Source organism: Vipera berus, assembly GCF_964194415.1.
Source record: "Vipera berus genome assembly, chromosome: 14".
Classification (NCBI taxonomy): Eukaryota; Metazoa; Chordata; class Lepidosauria; order Squamata; family Viperidae; genus Vipera; species Vipera berus.
In genome coordinates, this window is record NC_138217.1 from 13,665,204 (window position 1) to 13,691,405 (window position 26,202).

The 26,202-nt window shown below is 51.4% G+C and overlaps 3 protein-coding genes across 5 annotated transcripts; 2 read left to right on the forward strand and 1 right to left on the reverse strand.

Annotated features, from left to right (window-relative positions):
* Positions 1 to 3,861: 3,861 nt before the first annotated feature.
* Positions 3,862 to 12,049, forward strand: FICD (FIC domain protein adenylyltransferase). Of its 2 annotated transcripts, XR_014027870.1 has the most exons (4): positions 3,862 to 3,882; positions 4,201 to 4,563; positions 5,232 to 6,370; positions 11,892 to 12,049. XR_014027870.1 is itself a non-coding variant. In XM_081338789.1 (3 exons), exons 2-3 carry the CDS (start codon positions 4,257 to 4,259, stop codon positions 6,314 to 6,316), a joined length of 1,392 nt encoding a protein of 463 aa, XP_081194915.1. In that variant the 5' UTR covers positions 3,862 to 3,882; positions 4,201 to 4,256; the 3' UTR covers positions 6,317 to 7,549. The 2 variants fall into 2 exon arrangements, 1 of the variants encoding a protein (XP_081194915.1); XM_081338789.1 differs by lacking the exon at positions 11,892 to 12,049 and having other exon boundaries at positions 5,232 to 7,549.
* Positions 8,154 to 19,825, reverse strand: SART3 (spliceosome associated factor 3, U4/U6 recycling protein). 2 transcript variants are annotated; one of them, XM_081338787.1, is made up of 21 exons: positions 19,775 to 19,825; positions 19,062 to 19,350; positions 17,398 to 17,524; positions 16,123 to 16,227; positions 15,728 to 15,912; positions 15,342 to 15,447; positions 14,988 to 15,112; positions 14,472 to 14,627; positions 14,007 to 14,145; positions 13,554 to 13,661; positions 13,266 to 13,343; positions 13,111 to 13,169; positions 12,894 to 13,003; positions 12,357 to 12,469; positions 12,079 to 12,155; positions 11,410 to 11,629; positions 10,517 to 10,971; positions 9,908 to 10,060; positions 9,589 to 9,785; positions 8,984 to 9,160; positions 8,154 to 8,416 (listed from the first exon to the last, which is right to left on the reverse strand). In XM_081338787.1, the coding sequence occupies exons 2-21, from the start codon at positions 19,281 to 19,283 to the stop codon at positions 8,359 to 8,361; spliced, it is 2,970 nt and encodes a 989-aa protein (XP_081194913.1). In that variant the 5' UTR covers positions 19,284 to 19,350; positions 19,775 to 19,825; the 3' UTR covers positions 8,154 to 8,358. The 2 variants fall into 2 exon arrangements, with proteins under 2 accessions (XP_081194913.1, XP_081194914.1); XM_081338788.1 differs by lacking the exons at positions 17,398 to 17,524; positions 19,062 to 19,350; positions 19,775 to 19,825 and adding an exon at positions 16,835 to 16,871.
* Positions 19,679 to 22,124, forward strand: ISCU (iron-sulfur cluster assembly enzyme). Its single transcript, XM_081338790.1, has 5 exons — positions 19,679 to 20,044; positions 20,652 to 20,765; positions 20,866 to 20,976; positions 21,187 to 21,265; positions 21,388 to 22,124. The coding sequence occupies exons 1-5, from the start codon at positions 19,895 to 19,897 to the stop codon at positions 21,483 to 21,485; spliced, it is 552 nt and encodes a 183-aa protein (XP_081194916.1). The 5' UTR covers positions 19,679 to 19,894; the 3' UTR covers positions 21,486 to 22,124.
* The last annotated feature ends 4,078 nt before the right edge of the window (positions 22,125 to 26,202 follow it).

The following is a 26,202-nucleotide window of genomic DNA, read 5'->3' on the forward strand; positions in this document are numbered from 1 at the left end:
CAAGGGAAGCACAGAAATCGACATTTCCCGGACTTTGATGAGAAAAACAGAAGCTTTTAAACCACACAGAAATAACATGAAAGCAAGATTTGGCTTTCCCCTGATCCCATTCCCCCTCCTTATTACTGGCAGGGCTGACCCAAAGAGAACAGAACACCCTGGGCTAGAATCAGTCCCGACAGACTAGCTGCACAGAATACATGGTAACTGAACAAACCATGGTTTGTTTGCTTGTCTTCTGTTGTCAAAGTGGGCCAGATAGAGGCGGCAAAGACTGGAGCCCTCCCTGCCCGGTTGCCCTTGTTTCTGCAAGCCCCAGGACCCGGAAAGCCACCACGCCCCACTCCCACGTGGGCTCACTTTTTAGTGAGAGGTTTCTGGCAGGCCCTCTGCCTCTGGCACAGCCCTGGAGCCCAGGAGACTTTCCCCCAGCCGGCCATTTGACCCAAAGCTCCTCCAAGGCTTTCTTTGCTGAAAAGGGGGGATCTGGACAGGGAAAGTGTTGGGGCTGAACCCCCAAAGCCTCCCATGTGGAGAGGAGATAGCAGAGCCCTCCGGGGCACTTGCTGCGAAAGCAGCCGTCAAACACTTCGTAGAGAAATGACAAGAGATGCCGGGGAACAACAGATGGTCTTGGAAATGAAGAGAAAAGAGGGGGCTACTTAACACCCCCACTCCTTCTCCTTCTCCCTTCACTGGTTTTGGCCAAGCTTCTGGCGGTACTGAGCATCATTAATCCATCAGGTCCTCTCACAGCTGCAACTGCAACAAAAAGGTAATTTATGATGACATAAAAGTTCTACAAAATTCCTGCAATAAACTGCACGATCCTTCTGTAAAGCTGCCATTATATCCTGGGGGACTGGGGAGATGGAAGGGCCAGTGACCACAGCCAAAAGCCAAGACTGCTCGCCAATGGCCAGGTTTTGTTGGCCACGATCCCTGTCCAAGGTTCTGAAAACCCTTTTGCCAACCCCAGATCGGAAGTTCTTCTGTGGAACCTCTCGTGGATCAATGCTCAATCGAGCAAGTCAATATTTTGCAAAGCGTCCGTCTCCCCCCATTTTGCTGAGCTCCAGATTTTCAGGCCTAAGCCTGATCTGTAAAATCTCACAGCAATATTTTTCCCCCGCTGTCTGATGGATAGCCAGGGAAACTGATATGGTCTGTTGATGCAGAACATTTCTAGCATGGTAGTTAGCAAGCTGTAACTCAAGAGTCCGGCAGGGCAGGTCTCCCGGCTGAGAGGAAGGACTTTTTCTGCACTGGGCCTCTCATAGAATCTTAGGGCTGGAAGGGACCTTGGAGGTCTTCTAGTCCAACCCCCTGCTCAAGGTTTGGCTGCCTCTCCCAGCTAGAATCAGACATTGGTGAGTGTTCCACTCTGGTAGGCACAAAGTCAGGGAACCACAGGTCCTCACTCCACATACAACCCAACAAACAGAGTCACGGCACTTAGGAAGGGGAGGGGACAGAAGCTGATACGAAATGCCCTCTGACTGGCCAGGGACACAGATTTCCCGGGTGTTAGAGCTTCCCCCAAACCACCGCCAGCAAAAGAGAACGTGGGCAGGCAGGCAAGCAGATATTTCTGTAAACAATAAACAGATCAATTGGAACAGAACGGAGCTGGACGGGACCTTGGAGGTCTTCTGCTCCAGCCCCCTGCTCAAGCAGGAGAACCCAGACCGTCTCCGACAAGGGACCCTCTAGCCTCTTCTTAAAAGTCTCCGGTGACGGAGTGCCCATGAATCACTTTCTCTCCACCGGAGGAACTTGAGACAGACAAATCAGAGGCAAGCACGGCTTTTATGTGTTTATATGTTCATTTCCCTTAAGAAGGAAAACCCTGCGTGTTTGAAATGTGTTTGTCACTGCACGTTTTTTTTTGTTCGTCTTCTATGCAAGCCCCTCTACCTGGCAGAGCACAGCCATATTTAGCCCACATGCAATTGCCACCGGGTTCTTATATGCGAAGGCCAATGTCATCTGCAGGTTATGCTACTGCACCAGTCCCAGCTCTCTTTATAATATATATTTAGTTTTTATATTTTAGTTTTTATATTTTTGTAATTAAAAGGTATTTAGTAAGATTATGCATCGTGTTTTATTTCCTTCCTTCATGCACATCATGCATTCTCTGAAGCACGGTCCTTCGCCCTCTACTAAGGTGATTTATACCTTAACAGTGTTGTGGGTCAGCCTGGCAAGTTAACAAATCGTAGAGTCTCAGCCTTTTCACTGCCAAACACAGCCGTACTTTCCATTTACATTTGGAAAGAGAAGACTGAGCAATGACGGGAGGCTTGTCCCGGAAGCCCCCCCAGGGACCTTCAGACACCAGTCAAAAGAACCTGAGCAAACTTCCTACTAGCTACACAGGAAACGTTGCTGTCTACACTTCTGCCAGGCAGTCTAAGAGCTTCCTGTTTGGAGGTGGTCGGGGAGCTCATTTAACGACTGCATCACTTAGCTTTCCCCACTGTGGCCGTAAGTAGAGGACTATCTGCAACTGGCCTTCCTTCCCTAACGTCTGGAAGAAAGAGCAGAATGCCTCTGCAGGGTCCCTTGAAGTCTCCTGAATTTCAGTTCCCACAATTAATCCACCTGTCAATAAACCTCATTATTCGTAATTCCCTCTCCTGGACAGCCGTTCTGGTGGTGACCAGCAGAGAAGCTGCCTCGTCTCTCGTCATCCCTTTCCACCCTTGGGGCAGCGTCAGGATCCATGACTGGCGAAGTCAAGAGTGGCTCAGCGAAGGCCAGTCTCGGCTGCCCTCTCTCGGCAGGAGACGCTGCCCGGCCTTAAAACTCCCCTTTCTCGCAGCACCAATTTTGCTCTGCTCAATCCGCAGATGCAGAGGAAAACTCCGCCAACCAGCAATTGTGGGAATCCCTGAGGTTTAGCTATTTAAACATAATTAGTATCATCAAGCCACTTGCAACTCCTGGCAGCTAGAGAGATTTTCCTTTCAATATATATTTATTTAGAAAGAAATGCACGTGAAATGCAGAACCGGTACATTCGCTATGATACATGGATGTCACAAATCCTATTATAACACAAACAGGGAGCTGGACTAGAAGACCTGTCAGATCCCTTCCAGATCTATTCTGTTCTATTCTATTTCTACTGTGCTCTATTCTAAATTATTGCAATGGTTTCATTTAATAATCAATCCTGCCAAGAAATTTTAAAAAAGAACACAAAAACCGAATCTTTAATAAAAAAGCGCGTCTTTCCGCAATTCCGATATTGGCCATTGTAAAGTCCGGGAAAATGACGTCATAATGTTTTCAGGCTTTCGCTTCTTTGCCCAAAACAAACATGGCCGCGCCGGCTTTCTGCACCGGACGTTTTCCTATCCGGAGTGACCGGCGGTAGGCTGATAAGGCAGCCACAGGGGAGAAGGGCGTCTTTCGGGTCCTTCCGCACCCCTTCTTTGTTTCCCCCCCCAGAAGACAAAAGGGGCAATTTGCGCCTCCAAAGCGAGGCTTCCCTCCCGCCCATCTCCTTGACAACGCAATGGCCGTCTTATTTTTTTAATCCGCGCGTCCCGCCTCCCTTCCCTCCCCATTGGTCCAAAGACGACTCTTCCGATGGACATGGAAATAAGCCAATCGCATTCCTCCACGAAGACAAGCCTCTCCGGCCTTGCGTATTCGCCCCCTCCCTCTCCCTCCCCTAAAAGAGGCGGGACCCAAAGGGCGAGAGCAGCCAATGGAAGAAGAAGAGGGGGCCGTCGGTGGAGGCGGGGCTAAGGAAGAGATCCCTACAGCGACCAATCGGAGGACGAGGAAAGAAGGAAGGGCGCGTTGAGGGGCGGAGCCGGAAGGGAAACTACTGTAGATGATGGAGGAGTGGAGGACAGAGCGAGCCGGGTAAGGGAAGGGGAGAGAAGGAAGGGGGTCTTTCAGGGGAGGGGGGAGATAGTTGGGAGGACGAAAGGAAGGAATGGGGGGGCAGATCCCGGGAAGAACCAAGGGGAGGGAGAGAAGAAGGGGGGGACAGATAGAGCACCCTGGAATTAGGGGAGGGGGAGGAGGGAGGGTTTGGCTGGGGGGGGATTCTCATAGCCCCCCATGGGCGAGAGCCTAGCTAGGGGTGGCTCCTCAGCCAGACCCGGGTTTGTTGGGTTGTGCAAAAAGGGCGAGGAGAGTCACCTGGGGGTCCCCTGCTAACCCCCCTTCTTTTCCCAGGTGAGACCCCCCCCCAGAAGGAGGAGGATGCGACACCAGCTGTTCCTGGCACGCAGATGAACCTGGTCTCCATGGCAGCCGCGGTGACGGTGGTGGAGCCAGAGCTGAAATGGGTCTCCCTCTGGCCCCGGGCCCGTTGGGCGGCAGTGCTGGTGGCGGTGCTGGCGGCTCTCCTGGTGGTGCTCCTTCCAGTGCTGCTGGTGGAGGAGCAGTGCCAGGCCGCCCTCCAGGGCTGGGCCTTCCTCAGGAGCAAGCTGGGGCTGGGCTACATGGGCGTCACCACCTACACGGGCCAGACCACCGAGCTCAGCGTGACCTCTGGCGGGTTGGAGCTGATGGTGCTGAAGCCCAAAGTCTCCCCAGGTGCGTCCCTGGACTCTCACATGCACTCCAGACTTGCTCTCCAAAGAGGCACCAATAAAGGAGAATAATTGTGGGTTGAAGGAGGGGGTCCTTGGTGATGATGCTTGCAGATTATAAATAAACAATCTCACTAATCTCTCTGTCCTGTTATCTCTCTGCTGACGTGTTGGGACTTCAGTTCCCAGAATTCTGACTGAGAACGATAGGAGCTCCTAAATACAGGCAGTCACCTAGTGGAGGAAGTTAAGCCCAACCAGACACCATCCTTTCTTTCGTGTGTGTAGACTGCGTTTTGAGAAGCTCCCTTTCCTTTAGTTGTTCCTGAATTTCTTAAGTCGGATGATTTCAAACGTACCTTAACTTTGGGTTTGTGAAGGTGCCCCAAAAAGTTGCTGGAAAGAATCCATATGTGCTTCAATACAAAGTACAAAATAACCGAAGCTCACTGAACCAGCATGAAATTCACTATCAAACTGAGGTTAGGTTGAGTTGTCTAACAACGGAGGGTAGAAATGGTTTACCTCTACATCAGGGGTGTCCCAGCATGGCTGGCTGAGGAATTCTGGGAGTTGAAGTCCACAGGTCCTAAAAGTTGCCAGGGTTGGACACCCCTGATCTAGATGTCCTGCAAAATACATTGCTGAAGGAAATGTGCTGTTTCGTTTCAGAGGTCAGATTAGAAGCCAAAGCTGCGCTGCATCAGGCATTGGAGATGAAAAGACACGGGAAGCGTGAAAAAGCTCAAAAGCTCTTCCTGCACGCCCTCAAGATGGACCCGGACTACGTGGATGCCTTGACCGAGTTCGGCCTCTTCTCCGAGGAGGAGAAGGACATTATCCAGGCCGACTATCTGTACTCGAAAGCCTTGACCATCTCCCCACACAACGAGAAGGCTCTGGTCAGCCGGGACCGGACGCTGCCTCTTGTGGAAGAAATCGACCAGCGGTACTTCAGCATCATCGACAGCAAAGTCCGGAAGGTCCTGTCCATCCCCAAAGGCAACTCTGCCCTGCGGAGGGTGATGGAGGAGTCCTACTATCACCACATCTACCACACGGTGGCCATCGAGGGCAACACTCTGACGCTCGCCGAGATCCGGCACATCATCGAGACCCGATACGCCGTTCCCGGGAAAAGCCTGGAGGAGCAGAACGAGGTCATTGGCATGCACGCCGCCATGAAGTATGTCAACACCACCCTTGTGTCTAGGATTGGCTCCGTCACCCTCCCGGACCTCCTAGAGATCCACCGGAGAGTGCTGGGCTACGTGGACCCCATCGAGGCTGGACGATTTAGGACTACCCAGGTCTTCGTTGGCCACCACGTCCCGCCCCACCCTCGCGACGTGGAGAAGCAGATGCTGGAGTTTGTGCAGTGGATCAACTCCGAGGACGTCACGAGCCTGCACCCGGTTGAGTTTGCTGCTCTGGCCCACTACAAACTGGTGTACATCCACCCGTTTGTAGATGGCAACGGGAGGACATCACGGCTCCTGATGAACCTGATTCTCATGCAGGCCGGCTACCCCCCAATCACCATCCGGAAGGAGCAGCGGGCCGAGTACTACCACGCCTTGGAGGTGGCCAATGAAGGGGATGTCCGGCCCTTCATCCGCCTGATTGCCAAATGCACCGAGACCACCCTCGACATGCTGCTCTTTGCTACCACGGAGCATTCAGTGGGCCTCCCCGAAGCCCAGGACGGCAGCAGCACGGACTGCAAACAGACCATCTCACTCAAAACTCGGACCTGAACCTTGGTAGTGAAGGACGCCCCCTACGGGAGAAGAGCTGGAAAAGCACTTTTGGTAAAACATTTCATTTATTTAATTATGTCTTAAGTTAAACTGTTTAATGCAGTGACCTTTCCATATTTATTACCCTCAATAGGCCCGAAGTAACTTGTCTAATTATATTGCAAAAAGGAACAGGCCAGTATTAATGCCTCAGAACTGCTTTGGCTGGTTAAGCATCGAGCAGGACTACTTTAGCTGGGAAAAACTCCTTTCCAGCCAAAGACGGTCAGATATGGAAAATGCGGCTGTTACTTTACCCAGCCAAGCCTGGCTGAGGAGCTCACTGATGTACTTAGTGAACTGATGCCTTTTTCTCCATTGTTCAGTTTGCTAACCACGGGGAGGCCCAGACTCCACCTATTTAGGAAAAGGAAGCTTGTGTGAATCCCACAAAGCTGCAATTTCACCTGCCCTCCTTTTATGTTTGTAGCAGTTTCAAACCTAAAACCAAACCAGCTTCCTGCCTGCCAGTGCCTTAGTAGGGACACGTATTTGTACTGAATTGTGCCTTAGCTCTTCCCCAGCCAACTTTCCAGCAGAACCACTCCAGAAAGAGGGCTCAGCTCGGGTCAGAGCCTAAAGCAAAGTCTGCGGACTCTGTGGGCTCCGGGCTGCTCTTTAAAAAGAAACAAAAAAACCCGTAACAAACTGAAAACACAATACCAGAGCAGAGTCCACTCTTTGGAAGTTGGAGATCTCTCACCATTCTATAACCCACGTTTGCTGTTTGGCTCTGGTGTGATGTTGTCTGTGCAAAAAGCCTATCGAGCATCAAATACTCAAAGGACTTCTTCAAAGCCTTCTCTGTTCGCACTTTACTTCTGTTCTACTCGGAACGTGCAAAAGTTGCCTCAGATTTCAAAGGAGAAAAGGTTGAGATGGGGGTGGTCTTTTTGTTAAGCTGCAAGCTCGGCATCCCCACACACAGTCTGTGCCACTGAATAGGTCCCTGTCCCCCTCCTGCTCACGTCCTTGGTTGCCCCATGGAAGGACTCGCAGGCGTTGGGACAGGCGCAATCCAATCTTAGTTAGTCCAGACTTGAGGGAGGGCCCAACTGCCCTTCTTGGTCTATTTCTAAGGCAGGCCGGGCAGGCACAACCACGATGCAGTGTGTGAAATATGAGCAGCGCCTAACAAAGTGCATTCGCACAAGAGTCTGTGTGTATTTGGTTGGTTACAATAAAGAGATTTCCTGACACTGGCTTTTTTTTTTAAGAGGATTGCATCTTCTCCCTCACAACTCCCAGGTACCCAAAATTAGGGCCATTCTACAGGTGTCCAGAAAAGTTTTGCTCAAATGAGACGGGCAGCCTGAAGTGATGGAATTTCATTTGTGATACTGTTCAGTTTTCAAAGTAAGGGAGCAGAATTGACTACCGCCCTGAGTTGCTTTTGTGAACAAGGAATTAGCTGTTCTTTCATGCCCACCCTGCATCCTACCCGTCACTGGCAGCAACCCTCAGCATGCCTGCATGTTGCAGATCTGGCTGGGGGGATTGTCCCTTAACCAGTCCTTAACCCAGGTGCCGAGGGAGGAACCATGCAAAGGGGGGAAGCTAGCGGCCCAGTTAACCCCTTCCAGCATCCAGGGCCTGCCTATCTACAAAACAGGATTATTGGATTTGAAGTCCAACAAATCGGAGACTGGGGGGGAGGGTCCCCCTAAGAAATGTGCTTAAAGGTTCAAAATGCAGAAGTTTTTTTAAAAAATACCCTAGCATCTTCTTCCCATTTCTGCGCACACAGGCGCCCACCACCCTCAGCTTGTCAGGTCAAATAAGCAGCAACACTCGCTCAAATTGCAAGAACAACTTTAATGAACCCAAAGGGGGAAACGCCGCAGGCTCACACTTCACATTGTATACAACTTTTTAAAAAAAAAACAAGTTGCAAACCGAACATCTCAAGGACCCAAACGGAACTGGCTAGAGACCACTGCACCAACTTGGCAAACGTAAACAGTGAAGCTGCGCAGAAAGTCCATCCCTCTAGTGCTGGGTCAATGAAAGGTCAAAGATGGGTCTTCATGTCCACAAACCAAGGAGTGGATGCTGGGTCTGTATATAAAAAGACTCACTCAACTCTTGAGCAATAGAAACACCTGCCCTTCTACCCCAATACTAAAATAGGCCATTATGGTGAAGTTTCTCGCATCTGCTATTTATATTCATTTTGTACAAGAGGAGCTGGACTATTTGTTGGCTCCTAAGCTGCCCAACTTAGCTCAGCACCTGCTGTGGGACTTGTATAAACTAGATCGAGACTCAATTCACATTAAACTCTCCATTTGGAGAACAACTGAAAAAACCCAACTATTAAAACATACTGCGTTCAGCCTCAAAGTGAGCTCTCGCCACATGAAACCCCCAATATGAGGGAGCGTTTAAAGCCATTTTCAACAAATTCCTCGCATACCCCCCAACTCAATAACTTTGCCCTCTGATAATTCAAGGGGGCAGGGAATCGACCCCTCCCTATTCGGGCTTTCGGTGGACGTAAAGTTCAAACTGGAATCGGAGGGAAGCCACGATCAGTCGCAGCGTCTGCTACGGGGAAAGACCAGCCAATGACTTCCGGGGGGCCTTGGCAGCCCCCCGCTTTGCTGTTCAAGGGCAGTGGCTCACTTTTTCCGGATCATGTCGATAAAGTCCGAGTTAGACATCATCTTGGGCTTTTCCGCAGACGGTGAGGGCGTCGCGGGCGGTTTCTGCACCACGCCGTTCTCTGCCTTGGCTGCTGGGTTGCTGGGACGCTGCAAGACACGAGGGACCATCGACAGCTGGGTTCTTCCCTTGCGACGGCTGTGGAAGGAACAGACCACGATGCAGCAACAGGAGGGCCCTTCACGCGCTTGGAAGATGAAGGCCTCAACGCTACTGAGCGAGGGAACCCAGGCAGCCAGCCAGGACTCCAGTTTCTCCAAACAATTCCAGACCACAATCCCAATTTTAGAGTTCCTTCAGCTGCAGGGTGCTCGTTTCTGAGTAATCCACACACAGCCTTGCTAATTTCTCGCTTTCCAGACATGTTGACGGCTGTTTGCCCCATAATGTTCATCTAGCTGATGCTGTAAATAAATCTAAAAACTTCAAGTACGCAAAATAAAACTCAACTGATTTCCCAGCAGCCTGAAAGCTTCCGAAATGAGAAACCCCAAAGGCTCAGGTTAAATGAAAAACCCTCTGCTTAAATAAGGTTCATTCTGGAGCTCTGGGCTCAAAACACTCACGCGCCCGAAGCCTGCTGGAGACCCGGATCCTGACTTTGGGACGGTTTCCCCACCGCTTCCGGCCCCTCGGGACCCCTCCGAGCCGGAGGGTTGCTGAGGGCAACTTTGATGATGTGGTCCATAATGGCCAGCCCGTCCATCTTCAGAACCGCCTGGGAAGCCTGTGTTTCGTTCTCAAACTCCACGTAGGCCAAGCCCTGAGGGGTGAAACAAGCCTGCTCTGGATTCCTCTTTTTCCAAAGACAGCTCCCCAACATCCCCCTCCCCTAATTCCTGTTGGGCGGGCAAGGCGGGGAGGGCACCCCCCCCCAAAGCACACCTTGGGTTTGCCAGATCGGTTGGTGACCAGTCGGATATCCTTCACATTCCCGTGAGTTTTGCAGACCTCTTCCAACTCCTTTTTCGTGCACGAAAAGGGCAGGCCGGAGATGAAGAGCTTGTGCTTCTCCAGAGCGGTGCTGTACTTGAACACCTGCAGGAGGGCAGAGGAAGAAGGCTCAAGCACAGGCCTGCGGGAGGGGTGTGTTTGTGTGTTTTTAGGGATGGGTTCTATATTCAACTTGGTGTTTCCTTTAAAAAGTTTCACACTTCCCATGTTAGGCTCAAGCTTCTGATCTTCAGCCTTGTTTCTGAAGTTGGGGGCTCCTAACTGGGCAACTTGAAGACTTGTGGACTTCAGCACCCAGAATTCCCCAGCCAGAATTCCCCAGCCACAAGTCTTCAAGTTGCCCAGTTTGGAGCCCACTGGTCTAAAGAGAAATTCCACATCTGTTTTCTATACACGGGGACAGGCCTTACCACCAGCGTGGCCCTGCAGTGGCTCTTTGGCTGACTTGCTTCTGTGCAGTTCAGGAGCCGTTCCCTCCCCTACAAGCAGACTTGCTGATCCTGCCCCCCCCCCCACTCCCTCCAGCGACGGCAGGGCTACCTTGAAATCCGGATTCTTGCTTTTATCCACATACGGAGAGACAAACATCGGCCTGCCTTCCACCACTCTCCGGTCCAGACTGAAGGCCTGCAGAGCTGACCTGGTCTCCTTGAATTCCACGTAACAGTAGCCGCGGAACATCCCTTTATTGTTGAAAATGGGGCGGACTTCGGCCACTTCCCCGCAGCTGGCAAAAAGGTCTCGGAGCTTTGCCTCCGGCTCGGCCATGTTGTAGGAGAGGTTGCTGACAAAGACGGTGAGGCCCTCCTTTTTGCTGTCGTGGAGCACTTTGGGTGTGTCTTTCCACTTGGCAGCTGCTGCTGCTTCTTCCTCTGGCTGGAAGTCGGCCTTTGAAGGCAAGGTCCTTGCAGAGACTCTCGTGGCCATCGCTTCCTCTTCCTCTTCACTCGACATTTCCCCGCTGCTGCCCTTTGGCCTCTTGGTAGCCACTTCGACTGCTCAGGGAACATGAAGGGATTCAGAGGTTGCCAAGGACCTGCCTTGGGGGGGGGGGGCTGATGGCTCAGCAGTTAAAAGAGGCTGAGCTTGCCAGATGGGAAGCTGACAGCCCGGGTTCAAGACCTGAGTGCTGTGCAACAGGGTGAGCCCGTTATTTGCCCCAGCTCCTGCCCACCTAGCAGCATGAAAACATGCAAAAGCGAGTAGATAAATAGGTACCACTTCAGAGAGAAGGTAACAGGAACGTGATCCGTTATGCCACGATGGCTTATGGGACTCTCAGCACCTTTTGCTAAAAAGCCAGGTCAAACCAAATCAGGATTCTCCCCTCCCCCCCATTCCAGCTTCCTCATCACCCCGAAGATTCCCAAACACCAAAACCCAGAAGCAGAGCATGACCAGAGAGATGCTGCTACCTTCCTCCTCCTCCTCACCCCACTCATCGCCGTCTGCCTTCCGCTTGACTCCGGCTTGGGGCTCGGCCTCTTTGGCGGCTCTTTGCTTCGCCCGAGCTTCCCTGCGCTGCTCCGCTTTTTTCTCTTCCTCCTGCTTCCTGGCCTCTCTGGCGGCCTGTTTCTTCGCCCGAGCTTCCCTGCGCTGCTCCGCTCTTCTCTCCTCCTTCTGCTTCGCCAGGGCAGCCTCCCTTTCCGCCTCCTAAGAGGACAGACACATGAGCAGAAGCGCCAATCTGGGCTTTTCCTCCCCACAAGACGCTCGCAGCCCTTCTGGGCTGCAACTGCTGAGCTGGCAACAGGGGTGCCCACTCCGAGGCATCGCCATGGAGTAATGCGGGAAGGGAATACGGGAGGTCTCCCTGAGCTGGCAACAGGGGTGCCCACAAGGGGAAGAGAATTAGGGTGAAACACCCCCCCGAATCCCTCCAAAGGAGGCTAAAAGCCGCTGTTCTCATCCACAGCGCCCTCCACTCTGAAGCAGCAAAGCGTGTCCATCGCTGTTAAGACTTAGGCCCATCTTTCTGCTCGTATCCACAGGAGACCTCCAGAAAGCAGGTAAGGCGCTCTCAGAGACCCCAGCCCACCTTTACTTTCAAGAGGAGAGTGTCTGTTTTTCAAAAAGGAAAAAAACAACCACAAACCCTTCACCTTTGCTCTCTGCTCTTTAATTCGAGCCAGCCGGGTTTCCGTCTTCTGGACCGCCACGTCCCAGTCTTCTAAAGTGCCTGTGAGAGGACAGGGAAGGAGGTTGCCCGTTCTCTGACATTCCGTCCTGCTGAATGACGGGGGGAGGGGGAAGGGCTCCCTGAACTAAGCCACTCTGGGGGGGGGGGGAAGAGCGAGGAACGCAGGCTTCCGAAGGAGGAATTTGCACAGGACGATGGGCTCCCCGATCTCAACCTGAGCAGGATGTGGGGGCTGCTGACCTTCAATTCTCTCCAGCGTGAGCAGCACCTCACAGACGTGCTCTGGGTAGTCCTGGGTGTGCTGCACGGCCCGGTACAAAGTTTTCCTGCAGTGGGGGAGGTCCCCGTGTGCCCTGCAGCCGGGGGGGGGGGAGGGAGGGAGGGATGCAGCCAAAGAGACACAACTGAGCCAGACTTTGGTCTCCTGTGGGAAGGAAAGCTGGGGAGGCCCCGGTGGGACAAGAGCAGGCGTGCAGCACCCCAACACCTCAGGCGGGTGCTTCTTCCTCCCAGCTGGGGCCAGCAAGCAAAACGTGGCTATGTGCATTCATTCTCTCTGAGCTGCCTGATGGGGACAGGAAAGGAGCCCCCCTCCCCCTCTCCTCCCCCGGGCAATGGTGATGTCACCGGCTCACCCTTTCAACCCAGAAGCCTTAAACGGTGCCTCCAACACAAACGGGACGGGGTCTCCAGCCACCCCTTCCCGACCACTCACAAGCCGTGGAGCGCAGCAAGTACCAAGAGCCGCTCCCCTGGGCTGACAGGACTTCCTCTTACCGCTCCAGGTTGTAATACTCCAACCACATGTTGGCGTATTTTGCGTTCCCGCTGGCCATGAGGGAGTCCCAGAGTTCTCGTGCTTTCTGCATGTTGTTGCACAAGCGAGCCTGGGGGGGGGGAGGCCCCTATTAATATAATCTGAACGTATCCATGGGTGCCCCCCCCCCCAAGAGATGAGAAAATAAAAGCTAACAATAGCCTAAGTTAAGGTCACCTCAATCCTGGCCCAGACCTGCAAGACGATACAGGAAGGATCTTCGTTCCCGAGAAACTCTGCAAGAACACAGAATTAAGCCACAATTATTTCTGCTCGTAAATACACGTGGCAGAAAAACATTCCTTTTTAAAAAAAAATGAAAGGCAACCTACGTTGTGGAACATCTTCCTTTAAATATTTGACGGCACGGGCAAAGGCTGACCGAAGCTCTTCCAACTCCTTACTCGAGTCTTAAAAACAGCAAGGAGATAGCACAGCCATTCAGAAGCCACCCCTGGGGAACTAGCTTTCTAGAAGCAAGGAGTGTTTTCTTAAGCGGGGGAGCATTTGGGCCACGTTGCCCTGGGACAAAAATTACTACTAGCTGGAATTTGGAAGAATGAAGCCCAAACTGGAGGCTGTGCCAAAAGGCTTAGCGTCCTCCTCAACCAGTTAGTCACCTTGAGTAAAGTCCACCCTTCTCCGAAGGTAATCCAGGTACGTCTGCCAAATTTCCATGTAATCAGTGGCCTCAAGGAAGCCAGCTTTCAAACCCTCTTCAAAGGATTCTGACAGAGGGGGAAACAAGAAATTAATAAATAAGGGCGAATAGAACTTCAGCAGCCTACGTTCTTCCAGTCTTGAATACTCAGCCTGAGACGGGAGGAGCCCTCAAAGACAGAGGGAGACAGCCAGCACCGTCTCCCTTCCCAGCACAAGGCCTGGAGAGCAGGCAGAGTTGCTCCAGGTTAAAAAAACAAATAAAACCAGCCAGCGTCCCCGAGAAATTCTACCGCTTGAAGAAAATCACACAAACAGGACTGGAGCATTGTGTGACTTCCAAGGCTGTGAAGCCCCCGTTGGCCTGGGAAAAGGGAAGCCTTTTCGAATCCTGGCAGGTCTCTTGGTCCTACCTGATACTTTCTGGTGCTCGACGTGATGCCTCTCCATGGCCAGCAGGTACTGGCTCCACAGCTTGACAGTCCAGGGGCAATTTCTGACCGCTCGCTGGCAAGCGGAAAGCACCACCTCCTCCGCCTTCAGCTGCCTGTCCTACAAAAGGAAGCAAGCCATCTCGGCTGAAGGCCGGTTAAGCTGCTGTGTTGGGTGCCGCAGCAGCACTCCAGTGGGAGGGAACCTCTGCTCAGAGACCCCGAGCCCTTCACAGAGAAAGGATTAAAATCTCAGAAGCCAGAGAAAAGGCCAGAGACTACACTGAGTTATCCCTCCAGAGAGCTAGCAACATCGAGATCTGAATTTCCTGAGGATCCGAAATTCTTTTAACGAGAGTTACTCTGGTTAACCTGATGAGAGCCGGGAAAGTCCTTCTCATCAGAAGGACACGAGACGGGGAAGAGCTTGCTGACGGAGGCACTTACCAAGTACTGAATGTAACGAACCCAGAGATCTGACACAAGGCAGTTCTCAACCAGGGCACGCTCATAGATCTGCTGAATGCGAGCTGGATCCCCAATCTTCAGCTCAAAATCTACATAAGCTTGGTATTCGGCCAGCTTTGGGGCTTTAGCTATCAGCTGGAACAACAAGAAAGGCAGAAAGCTCTTTCAGGAAAGTAGAAAAAGGGAAAAGAACCCATTAGGAAGCCCCCCCCCCCAAAAAAAAGGTTACATTCAATTGCTCAGCATAAAACTCCCCCAAAAGAGGGGGGGGAGAGACAATCCCAGAAAGTCCTGGAAAAGAATACCGTTTAGATACAACGAATCTGACACAGACTTAGAAGCAATTTTGTTCCTCCTCCCCTGACGAGCCTTGAGAGAAGATGCCAATTCCCAATCGCTGTCCTTTGGAAGTGAGCACCTTGAAAGGAGACCTGCGACGGTGGCCTGGGGAAGGAAGGCACCCCCGGCCCACGGACTCTGAGGGAAGCCACTTACCAGGTCCTCTTCGTAGGGCTTGTACTTCCGCAACTGCTGCACAGCCTTCGCGTAGTTTTGCAGCACTGCCTCCGGGATCGGCTCCTCGGTCCAGTTTTCGTATTCCAAAAATGCTGATTCCATGTCTCCAGAGAGAAAGAGGGAGAGAGGAGCCCATTTCAGCCAGCAAAGGGGAGCACAGACTCCGAGTCCCTTCCCTCACCTTAAGCCACCCTGCGGCTGCTTTGGCTTTAGGTGTCCCGTGCAAAACTCAGCCACTGATTCCTGCTGGAATCAAGGAACAAGAAGCCGAAGCCTTTCTGGGGCAGGCCTCGGAATGAGAGGCAAGCCACAAAGTCTGTGGCCAATCCTCACCTATCAGGGGAACCGACAGCTCCCGACGATAGAGCGCATGGATCCTCTCGAGTTGCAATTTGATGGTCCGCTGCTGTTCAGGGGTTGGGACGCAGTCCGGGGGTGGCTGGCGGGGGGTGGGGGTAGGGGAAAGGGACAAAGCACAGGCGTCAGCGTTTGTCCTAAGCAGCAGAAGAGGACCGGAGTCCCAACAGCAGCTAAAGGATGCACATGCGTGAAAAAAGAAAGTCTCGCAGCCCTACAGAGCTCAACTATCGGATGGTACCAAAGCCTATAGGCCAAAACGCCATTGCCGTCACTGGTCTTGATGTCCTACAAAACACACCCACCCTCTGGGGAACCGTCTCCTGACCAGGCAGTGGAGCGGAGCACGCCGGGGCTTTTACCTTCATGGTCGCCAGCAAGGCGTTTTCAAACTCCCGGTAGACCTGCCAAATAGCAGCTCCTTGGGTCACGTGGAGGCCGACGGCGATGAGCGCCCGTTCCATTATTGAGCGAACTCTCTCTATCCCTCCTTCCCGGCCGATGTCCCCAATGGAGAACTGGGCGTACTCCAGCCAGATTTTAGGACCTACAAAAGACCCCGGTGGCAGACAATCACTTTTTCCTGCTTATGGGAAAAGAAGCTAAAAGTTAGCTCTGAATGTTTCGTTTCCTCCAACAGGGTAAGTTCTTTGCAGAACCTGTTTTGGGGTTGAATCCGTTTGGCTGTTGTTTATCTCGGTTTGTTATTCCCTGGCACTTTGTGCCTGAAAGAACATCCATTTAAAACTAAACTTACAGATGTAGTCTTTCACAGCTCTCTCGAAAAGCTCGTAAAGCTTCTCCCGCTTCACATCTTCTGTACCCTGTGACATCTCATCCTTCAGCCACTCTAGCCACAGATCTGTTGAAACGGGAGAAGCCACATCCAAAGAGGGTTAGAATGCTAACAGAGTTTGATCCGGGGAAAGATGTTGCCAAATAACGTTATTACTAAGGCAGGCCCAAATAAGTACTAGTCTATATTTAGGTTCTACTAAACTCAACAAGGTTTAAGTCTGAACAGATGTTCGTTCACACAGCTACGTTCCACTTACATCTCAAGAAACCAAAATCTTCTCTGAAACAAATTTAATTTAAATAATTATCTAAGGTAAATGCTTGGTTTCCATCATGATGGCGCCAAACATCTGGCGGCAATTTAGTGGTGCCACAAGTAAATCACTAGTAATTTTAACTAAAATTACAGCAAAGCTGCCATTTTTAATACAACCCAGAGAACAGAAGATAAAACATGCAACTTAATTAAGAAACTTCAGCTTTCATTTAAAACCCGCACAAAATGTTTGCCTCAAAGCTTTGGCGATTGAGCCAATCTTGAATATTGCTCCCCCCTTTAAATTGCCAAATTTCTTCCCTCCCTCCCTGATCTGGGGAACGAGCAAAAGCCACGGCGCAGGAGCCATCTTTGTTTAAAAAACAGCAGCACTTGCACATTTAACAGGACTCACAGCAGTACAAATCACTGTCCATTTTCGCCCAAGAATACAATCTTTGATGCTGTCAAAACTGGACCTGGTGTGAATGCAACACAAAATGAACAAGCCGGCTGCCTTTCTGCTAAGGTTTTCAAGCAACTCTACCCCACAGTCAGTTCAGACTGAGTCTGCACAATACAAAATTTAGATAAATGTAGCGTATATACCCCAACCCCTAATACGGCAGTAGGAACGCACATCGCCCCAAAAGAAAGTATCCTGGGAGTCTTTGGAGGTAGGAATGCAAAGTCCGGTTATTTTCACTGGTGACAGGGTCACTAAGATAAAACAGGACAGTATTTTTTAAAACTCTGCCATATCAAGGGAGGTGGGGAAACACAACCACCCAACTTTTTACTCTTACTAAGTGCTCCAGTTGAAAATGGATGTTAAAAAGTTTTCACTCTACGTGCAAACTTTACATACAACTCTAACCATTTCGTTTATGGAGGAAATTTTTCTGTGATCACTCAGTGTCCAATTTCCATTTATGTTTTACAAAATAGAACAAAACAAGAGCAAAAGATTTTGCCTACCTTCAGTGAGAGGATAAAGCTGACTCATGTGCTGGCGGGCTGACTGAAGCCTAGGGAGTTCTCCTTCTTCACGGAGAAGTTTTATCCGTTCCAGGTGATTGTTGTAATCATAGGGATTGATGCCCAGCTAAAAACCGTTGTCAAAACAGTAATTTTATTTATGCAGCCCTATAGAAACCTAGCTAAAAGCTACTAACAAATGCCATCCAGGGATTTTGGCAAATTTTACTTATGGAATAAACAGGCACCAAGATCAGAAGGGCTCTTCCGTGCAGTACATTAATTATCCCGCCGCTGCTTGGGAACATCTCATAGTCAAGGCAACAAAGCACCAGATTGGGAGCTGCAGATTGCACTAGAGATCCCTAATCCACTGTTAGACCAAGAAACGCGTGCAGCTTATGGACTGTTTACAGTGGAACCAAGATGGAAAGAAATCCTTTTTAGGCTGCCTAGCTAAAGTGTAAGGCTCAGTGGAATCTTGACACACTGGAAATTGAATCTGCAGGATAAAATGGTATAAACCCAAAATTCGCACCAGCTAATGTAGAATATCACGGCCAGCAATGTACGCATGCTCACCTCCCCCGGGCAGAACGTGCTCATGCAGGGCGTAAGAAGAGGAAACAATAGATTCACCTTCACGTTAAATTCTCTGCATGAGTCTGTTCTGGGGAATACACCTTCCCAAAGGGGGGGGGGGGAGAGGCAGGACTGCCCACAAGCAGAAAATCTGCCGGGAAGCGATTCTCTTTTAATGACGGGAACCACCTCTCTTGTGGGTTGCCCTGGAGATCCTGGGAGGAGACCCAAGTCCCCGATTGTTGCTCTGCCATCATCAGGGTAGACTGCAGGTAGTCCTCCACTGACTATCATTCATTTAGCGGCTGTGCAAAGCTGCAACGGCTTTTCACACTTAACGACCGTTGCAGCCTCCCCCACAGTCACGTGATCAAAATTCGGCCTCTTGGCAACTGACTCGTATTGATGTCAGTCACAGTATCCGTGTGTGTGTGTGGGGGGGGGGGGGTCGGGGGTCACGTGATTCTGCCTTTGCAACCTTCTTACCAGTAAAGTCAATGGGGAAGCCGGATTCGGAAAACGCACTTGAGCAACTGTCTCGCTTAGAAATGGAAATGCTCGATTGTGGTCGTACGTCAAGGACTCTACATACTAGAGGCGTGGGAGGGTCCCCATGCAATCTCCCCCCAGGCAGCCACACAGCCTTCCTCTGAATGCCCCCAGCCCCCTTCCTCCCTCCAGGCGGCCCACTGAGGCTGAGTTCCATAAGGTAAGGTGAGATAAACCTTTATTGTCATTTTTTTTTACTGTGGGCACAACGGCACACATCAAAAATGAAATTTAGTTGCCCGCTCGCTCTCAAAGTGGAACACGTCGCACGCCTAACCGTACCACGCACACGCAGGTGTAGGCGCAGCAAAGATCAAGCATTAAACGGAAGGAGGGAGACCGAGAGGGCACAAGGTTAAGGCTGCTGTACGGATCTTCTGCTGCGGCTACCACGGAGCCCCCTCCTCCCTCCCGGAAGGGAACCAGGGAACCGGGTCGTGGAGGATGGGTCGTGGTGGCCCAGGGGCGGGGAAAGGAGTGGGCGTGGCCGGCCTGCCCGAAGCCCCGCCCCCTCTCCCCCCCCCGCCCCTCACCTTGCAATCCAGGCGGTCGATCTCGAGCTGCCTCTCCGCGACGCCCAGGTCGCGCTCGCTGCTGCAGCCGCCGAAGCAGGCGTAGGGGTACTTCTCGTGCTCCTCCTCCTCCTCCTCCTCCTCCTCGCCGTCGTCGGAGAACTGACCGTCCTGCGCGTACTCGCCGTCGTTACACTCTTCCATCGCCGCGAGGGCCGCCAGCTCGCGCTCCCGCTCCGACATCGCGCCCCGAGGACGCCCTGCGTCGGTAGGCTCGTGCGACGGGCTCTCGGGCTGTCCGAACCGCTGCCTGAATGGAGAAGACCCCGCGCGGGGAGAGCCGGGCTCGTAAACCTTTAAACGGGCGGTTTTGAGCCTCCAGTGGGGTTTTAGACTCCGGGCCGAAGGGGGCGGGAAGAGCGGCCAGCGGGAAGGAGGAGTTCTGGGCCCCGCTTCAGACAGGCAGCTACGAGGGCAGGCGCGGGGAAGGGGCCTGAGATCTGCCGCAAAGACCCCTGGGAGGAAGAAGCGCCCCCCCCCCGCCCTCCGTGCAGGGCTTTGGACTTGCCCATGCGCCAGAAGGAGGGGGGGGGGACGGGGAACCAGACCGAGTAGAAAATGAAATAAAATCTATATGAAGCGGTAACACCCGGGTTGCGCTATTTGGGGGCGAGGCGGCAGCGCTTGCTTCTCCTGAACAGGGAGGCCAGGCCGAAGAGAGCGCGAGGAAATACCTGGCAGCCAGCGAGCGGCTAACCTCCCTCCTCGAAGGCGAAGTGGGCGCGGCTTGGCGGCTTCGCGCTTTTCGCCCTGGCGCGACGTGATGGCGTCACGGGCGCGTCGCCCGCCCTCTAATGACGCTCCGTGCGTCACCGCGGCGGCAGCGACACAGTACCTGCAAAACAGACAAGATGGCGGCGCTGCGGGCGAGTGGCGTGCGGGCCGCGGTGCTCCTCAGGCCCGGCCTGGCTCGGCCTCCGCCGGCCGCGGGCTACCACGAGAAGGTGGGTCGGGCCGCAGAGGGGAGGCGGGAGACGGTCCGGCGCCCCCGAGGGACTACAGCTCCCATCAGTCCCGATAACGGGAGTGGCAGCCCCGCCCCTCGAGAGCGCCGAGCTGGCCCAGGTTGTCCGAGGAGAGGCTACAGGGCGCGGGTCGTGGGAAGGGAGCAAGGATCGCGGGCTGGGGCTTATGGGGCGTGAGGGAGACGGATCCCCGCTCGCCGGGCCGGGCTCGGTGGTGTGTTTCCCCGGGGAGCGCCCGGGGCTGTGCCTTTGCCCTCTTGGGCCGCCTCTGCCTGGAAAGCAGCCAAGCCCGTTCAGCGAAATCGAAGCGCCTGGGGCTTGGCTGGGCCTGATAGCGGGGAGCTGGGCGGAAAGAGGGGAGCCCAAGAGCCCCGATGCCCTGCAGTCGTCCTTAACCTCCTCTCAGCGATTGGGGGGGGCGAATACGCCTCCCAGCCTCAGTTTTAGGGCCTCCAAACAAGCTGGAAGGTGGTAGAGAGGAGCCCAGTGTTATTTGGGGAGGCTTCTCTGCCTCTATAAGGAGAATTCTCTCTCTCAGCTACTCAAGGATCATCTTCTTGGTTGTGCCCTGAATTTTCCCTTTCAGGTCGTGGATCACTACGAGAACCCCAGGAATGTCGGTTCCCTGGACAAGAAGGCAAAGAACGTGGGGACTGGCCTTGTGGGGGCTCCGGCCTGTGGGGATGTCATGAAATTGCAAGTAAGCAAAGGCCCTGCTTTTCCCAGGAAGTTCAGCCTGTCCCATCCCTTTCTGTTAGCTTTCTCCTGACGGGCAATTGGTGTCTTTTAACTACCCTCAGGTCGAGGTGGACGAAAACGGGAAAATCATTGATGCCAGGTTTAAGACGTTTGGCTGTGGGTCAGCAATCGCTTCAAGTTCTTTGGCGACTGAGTGGGTGAAAGGGAAGACGGTACGTCCATTTCAAAATCCTTGGCCCTATTTAATTGGGAGTTGGGTCCCGCCTTCCATCCTCTTTGAGGACATTTGTGAAACCTCAGCCTTGGTGGGGCAGAGTCTCACGTAAAATAATGTGAGAACCTCTTTGTCAGTGAGATCCTTGGGAAAGAGTTACCAAGAGCTACCCATGCCTTGCTAAACTATCAATTTGCGTCAATTTCAGGTTGATGAAGCCTTGAAGATAAAAAACACAGATATTGCTAAAGAGCTCTGCCTGCCGCCAGTAAAACTGCACTGCTCGAGTGAGTAGGATTTTCACTGGGGCTGTTGATTGCGTTCCTGGAGATCTTTGTTTCCCCCGCTGGAAGCAGCAGCATGTGCTTGCAGGCTTTGGCAGTTTCTCTCTCTCTCTCCTTCTCCTCAGTGCTTGCGGAAGACGCCATCAAGGCTGCCTTGGCGGATTACAAGCTGAAGCAGGGGTCAAACACCACTGGACCCGAGAAGAATGTAGCCAGTATGTAGGGCTCCTTTGCACTGCGAGACCTGGAAGCCAGCTTCTTCATTCCACTTGTAGCCTCAGCAGAACATCTAGGAGCTGAGCCATCAACATCTATATTTTGGAAAGACGCACAACTCGTACGCACAATGTTAAGAATACTACAGCCAACAGGATGCCGCAGCTTTTTGCTCTTGGCTTCTTTTCCTTTATGTGTGTGATGGTCTTCCTCTGAGATTTGATTTGTAGCCTTAGGATGGTCCCTGAAGGGAGATTAAAGCTGTCTCTTAGTTACAAAGAAAATTCCCAGGGCCATTTCAGTGTGATCCTTGAGTCCATAGGAACAAGCAGTGACATATGACTTCTGAAGGTCCTCCAGGGGTAGATTTAGAGCCGTACGGAAACTCTTTGAGCTTACAGTTACATTTCTGGTCATTGATTTGGAGGTAACAGCAGTGTAATTTTATGCTGCTGGCTTCATGTTCCCCTAACACGAGGGAAAAACCTGATAGATACAGTAAAGTGGTCTCTGTTATTTTCTAGCTTGGAATTTTAAAGAAAGGAATATATATTTTATTTCACCTGATTGTATGCGCAGATTTCAGATTTGTTTGCTGTTCAGCCCATGCTACACATGCAGAGATAATATATGTTCTATAAAACGAGTTCTTTTAATTTGTGTTTTCTTTATATCCCACCTCTAGTACTTTTATAAATAAGGCGGAGAACATACCTAATGCTACTCCCTCCTTCTCATTTCCCTATAACAACAACCCTGGGAGGTTGGATAGGCTGAGACAGAGGGACTGACCCAAAGTCATACAGCCAGCTTTCGTGCTTAAGCAGGACTAGAATTCACATTTCCTGGCTTCTAGCCAGTTAACTTAAAACACAAGGCCAAACTACCCATCTGCCAACAAAGAGTTGCTTGTTGGTTGGGGAATTCTGGGAGTTGAAGTCCATCTTCAAGCTGCCAAGCTTGAGAAATACTGTACCAGGTCTGGAGACCACTTTTTTTTTTTAAAAAAAATCTGTCCTTTCTCCCCTGTTGCCTGGCGGTATCTATAAGCTTGTGATCTTTTCATTCCCCAAATCTGGTAGCTCTGGGCGGTCTGGAGAACCAGCCTGAGAGAGTAGAAGGTACACCAGGCGTCCGTTTCTCAGCAGGTGCAAAACTGCAGCTGCTCCTCTTGGTGATTCTTTTTTTAAAAAAAAATTCTGCCTAATCGGAATAGGCTCTGTCAAAGGCGCCAGAGGAGACAGTTTTTCAATTGGGGATCAATTGACACGTCCAGGCTGGCTGATCAGATGGGGACGGCCCCAACGTGGCCATTCACTTCTGCAAAGGCTACCCCAGGCAGCAAAGTTGCCTCTGCATTCTTCAGAGGCCAGGGAGAAGAGCGGGCCGACAGACTGGGCGACGGGAAGGTTTTTCACCCCTGTCAAGTGCCAGCTGCCACCCTTTATTTGGGATAATTTATTGGCAGCTCAGGTTTCCAACCAAAACAGTCCTCAGCTGCCGAAGCATCGTCTGCCTGCCGTTGATCCCAGCAACTGGATAATCCACTCGGAAGCCATCCCGGTCAACAAAAGGCCTCCTCATTCAAAGGCAGAAAGGAGGAGATGCTTAAAAATAAACCATTCTGAGATGTTTTGGATCTGAAGAGTGCCTTCTGCTGAACAGGAGAGTCGGTCAAAAGGGCTGAATCCGCCCATTTTAGTCCGCCCACTTTCACCAGTGTTTTAGAATCAAATGTTTTCCATAGCAGATGATTTTCTAGTCCCCGTTTTAAAATCTCTCCAAGAAACAGCTTGGATAGTGACAGTGTTGCCTTTTCTCTTTTAAATCTTCCTTTATGCACCACAAAGACATCCCTGCAGCCCTAAGCTCTCTCGTACAATTTCTTCTGAGTCTTGCCAGCTGGGATGGCAAAATGCAAGCCCGATTTAGCCAGGAAGGAGCCAAAGGCATTGCTGCTTTCAAGGGCCCTGGAAGGGAGGGGGCTTTGGATAAGGGACCACCTCAAGTCAGGCTGGCAGGGAGGGGAGGCAGAGAGGCTTCGGCTGAAGCTCTCCTTGAAGTGGGAAGAAGGCGGTCAGAAATGAAAGGAGTAGATGTTCTCTCCAACTTTCTCTGCCTGTCAGAAATATTGGACAGATTTCTCTAAATCTGGCCCATGTTGGTCACAGACAACCCACAGCAACAGCTAAATTACAGCCTCCCTTTGTTCCAAGAGGCTGCCCCATCTTTAGCGCTCCAAGCAGCCTTTTTTAGTCCTCTTGAGGTTTCTCCCGAATTCAAGATCAGCATTTAAACTTTTTCTGCACAAGCTCTGCCTTGTCGAACAGCCGAAGTTTGAGTCAGGCTGTCTCCCCCACACACAGACCAAAAGCATTGTAAAAGTGGCAGGTGGTGGTGCCAATACCTGGAGAGCATCATCACCTGCCCCCAACGAACATGCCCCCTTTTCTAGGTTCTCGGATCCCGCAGGGGAAGCCTCGAGGAAAAGCACCTTTTCCCTACTCAGCGTTTAAAAAGCATTGCAGGTTTTGTTCCTTGAGCAGCCTGGCCAAACCCTCCCAAGTTCGGCTCTTTTGTGCGCAGAGAAAGGGAGGAAAGAAAAAAACCAGTTGGGGAAGGTTGTTTTGCTTTCATGCACACTCCTGTCTCTCCTTCACATGCACACACCAGTGTTTTGTTGGCAAAATGACCTTGCCACGGGGTTGTTGCAGATGGCAAATTAAGGCTTCCTCTGAAGGGGGACCTTGACATAAAGTGGAGAAAGGTTGTGCAAGCAGATCAAGAATCGGGGTTTTTTAAAGCAGGGCTGTGCTGGGAGTTGAGCGCTTGCAGAGATGCACCCCGTCCTCTTGCTGATGAAAAGGTCCCAAAGATGCTTTTCAAAAGGCAACTGGACTTTCGAGGTGGGGTGGGGGGTTTCCTTGAAAACATTTCACTTCTCATCCAAGAAGCTTCTTCAGTTCTGACTGAATGGTGGGGAATAGAAGTTGCAAATAGAAATAGAACCAGGTGCCTTTTGAAAAGCACCTTTGGGACAATCCCGAAGGACAGAGCCCCAAACCTTTGGCAACTTGCTGAGGGCCACCCTTGTCCAGTTTCATTGCAAGCAGAAGAGGGACGAAGGGGAAGGCAGAGCTGCCAAGGGCGGGGCAGGGGCCGTTAAGTCCAAAACCGAAATCACGTCAACATTGGTGCCTGCTGGAAACCTGGACCACACAAACACCATCCTCAAGGCCTGTTTTCCCCCACCCCAATTCTCCCCTTTGCTGAGCTTCTTTCAGCCTTCAAAGCAGGCAGAATCTGGAACGCCCGATGGAAGGCAGGGTGGAAATCTCCATCTGGAGGCCTCTCTGATGCTCTCCTTCTGGCCCAAGAATGCCGGCTATTTCCTCTTCTAATCCCAGGAGAGAAAGTCGTTTCGCGACATCGTTTGCTCCCCCCTTCCAGTCTAGCCAGTGAGAGGAATTCAGTGCAGGAAAACCACCCAATCCTCATCCACACATACACAGCAGCCTGATTTATTATTTCTTTTTAATGGAACATACGTCTATAATGGAGAAGAATATATGTGGGGTTATTGTAGGCTTATGAGGGGTCAGACAAGGGAAAGAAAACATTACCGCTATGGCACTTTACTGAATTTGGGGCATTTTTTGAAATCATTGGCCATATTAACCAATTAAGTGTGCTGGCTGGGGAATTCTGGGAGTTGAAGTGCACACATCTTAAAGCTTAAGAAACCACAGTTCTAGGTGTTTGGACATATAGCTTCTGCCACACCTGGACTTTAGCCACACAAGGGCTGGGTTGAAAAAGTGGTCTAAAACATCTGGAAAGTGGAGAAAGGCTGTAATGTTGTATCAACACGGTGCCCTTCCTCACGTTTTAAGGTTTAGGGTGCCCTAGAAAAAGATGCTGGAGTTTCACAAAACCCTCCTCATGCTAACCCAGTTGGGGTTTAGCTTGTTGCAAAGCTCCCAGATATTGCCATTTTCAGCCCCGTTAGAGTCGCTCATTCAAAAACGGCCTTGAAGTGTAGGACTGCAGAGAATCCACCAGAGAGGGTCAGCCCACCCCAGTCTATCCCAGATGCTACAATAAATGTCTCAGCCTGCTAAATTTATAGATGTTTTTACTAGGATTACAAGAATCACCCTGGGAGAACCCCAGTGGGAGGAAAAGTCATAAATATCAGCTTTGCAAAGAGGCTGGGAAAAACCAAGGAGGAATTTTTGTTGCAAATACATTCTCCTGACACCCAGCTTCTTCAAGGCTTGTCACAAACCAGGTCAATCTTAGTCGTGTCAGCTGTAATACTTACTGAAATGTTTTTCTAGTTGACTCAGAAAGAGATTAGCACCAATGTCCTCCGTCTAATATAAAACATTTTTTTAAAAAATGATCAAAAGTCCCTCCCCCCCCCCGCAAAAAAATAATTGAATTTTAAAAAGCCCCAAAACATTTTCATTATGTTTGAAATATGAGCCGTCCCTCCTCCGAAGATAAACAATCATTTTGACAAGTGAAGAATTTTGGGATTAAACACAGATAAAAATCCAGCTTTGTTGGGTTTCATTCACTCGTGACAGGCCTTAGTATCCTCTCCTCCGCACACAGAAGTATGAGTGTTTGTAGATCTTTAAAAGGAATAATTATCAGAAATGTCCTCAGATTCTTCCCAAGGTTGGTTGTGTTGAGCAATCAGATCTCCTAAAGCGCCT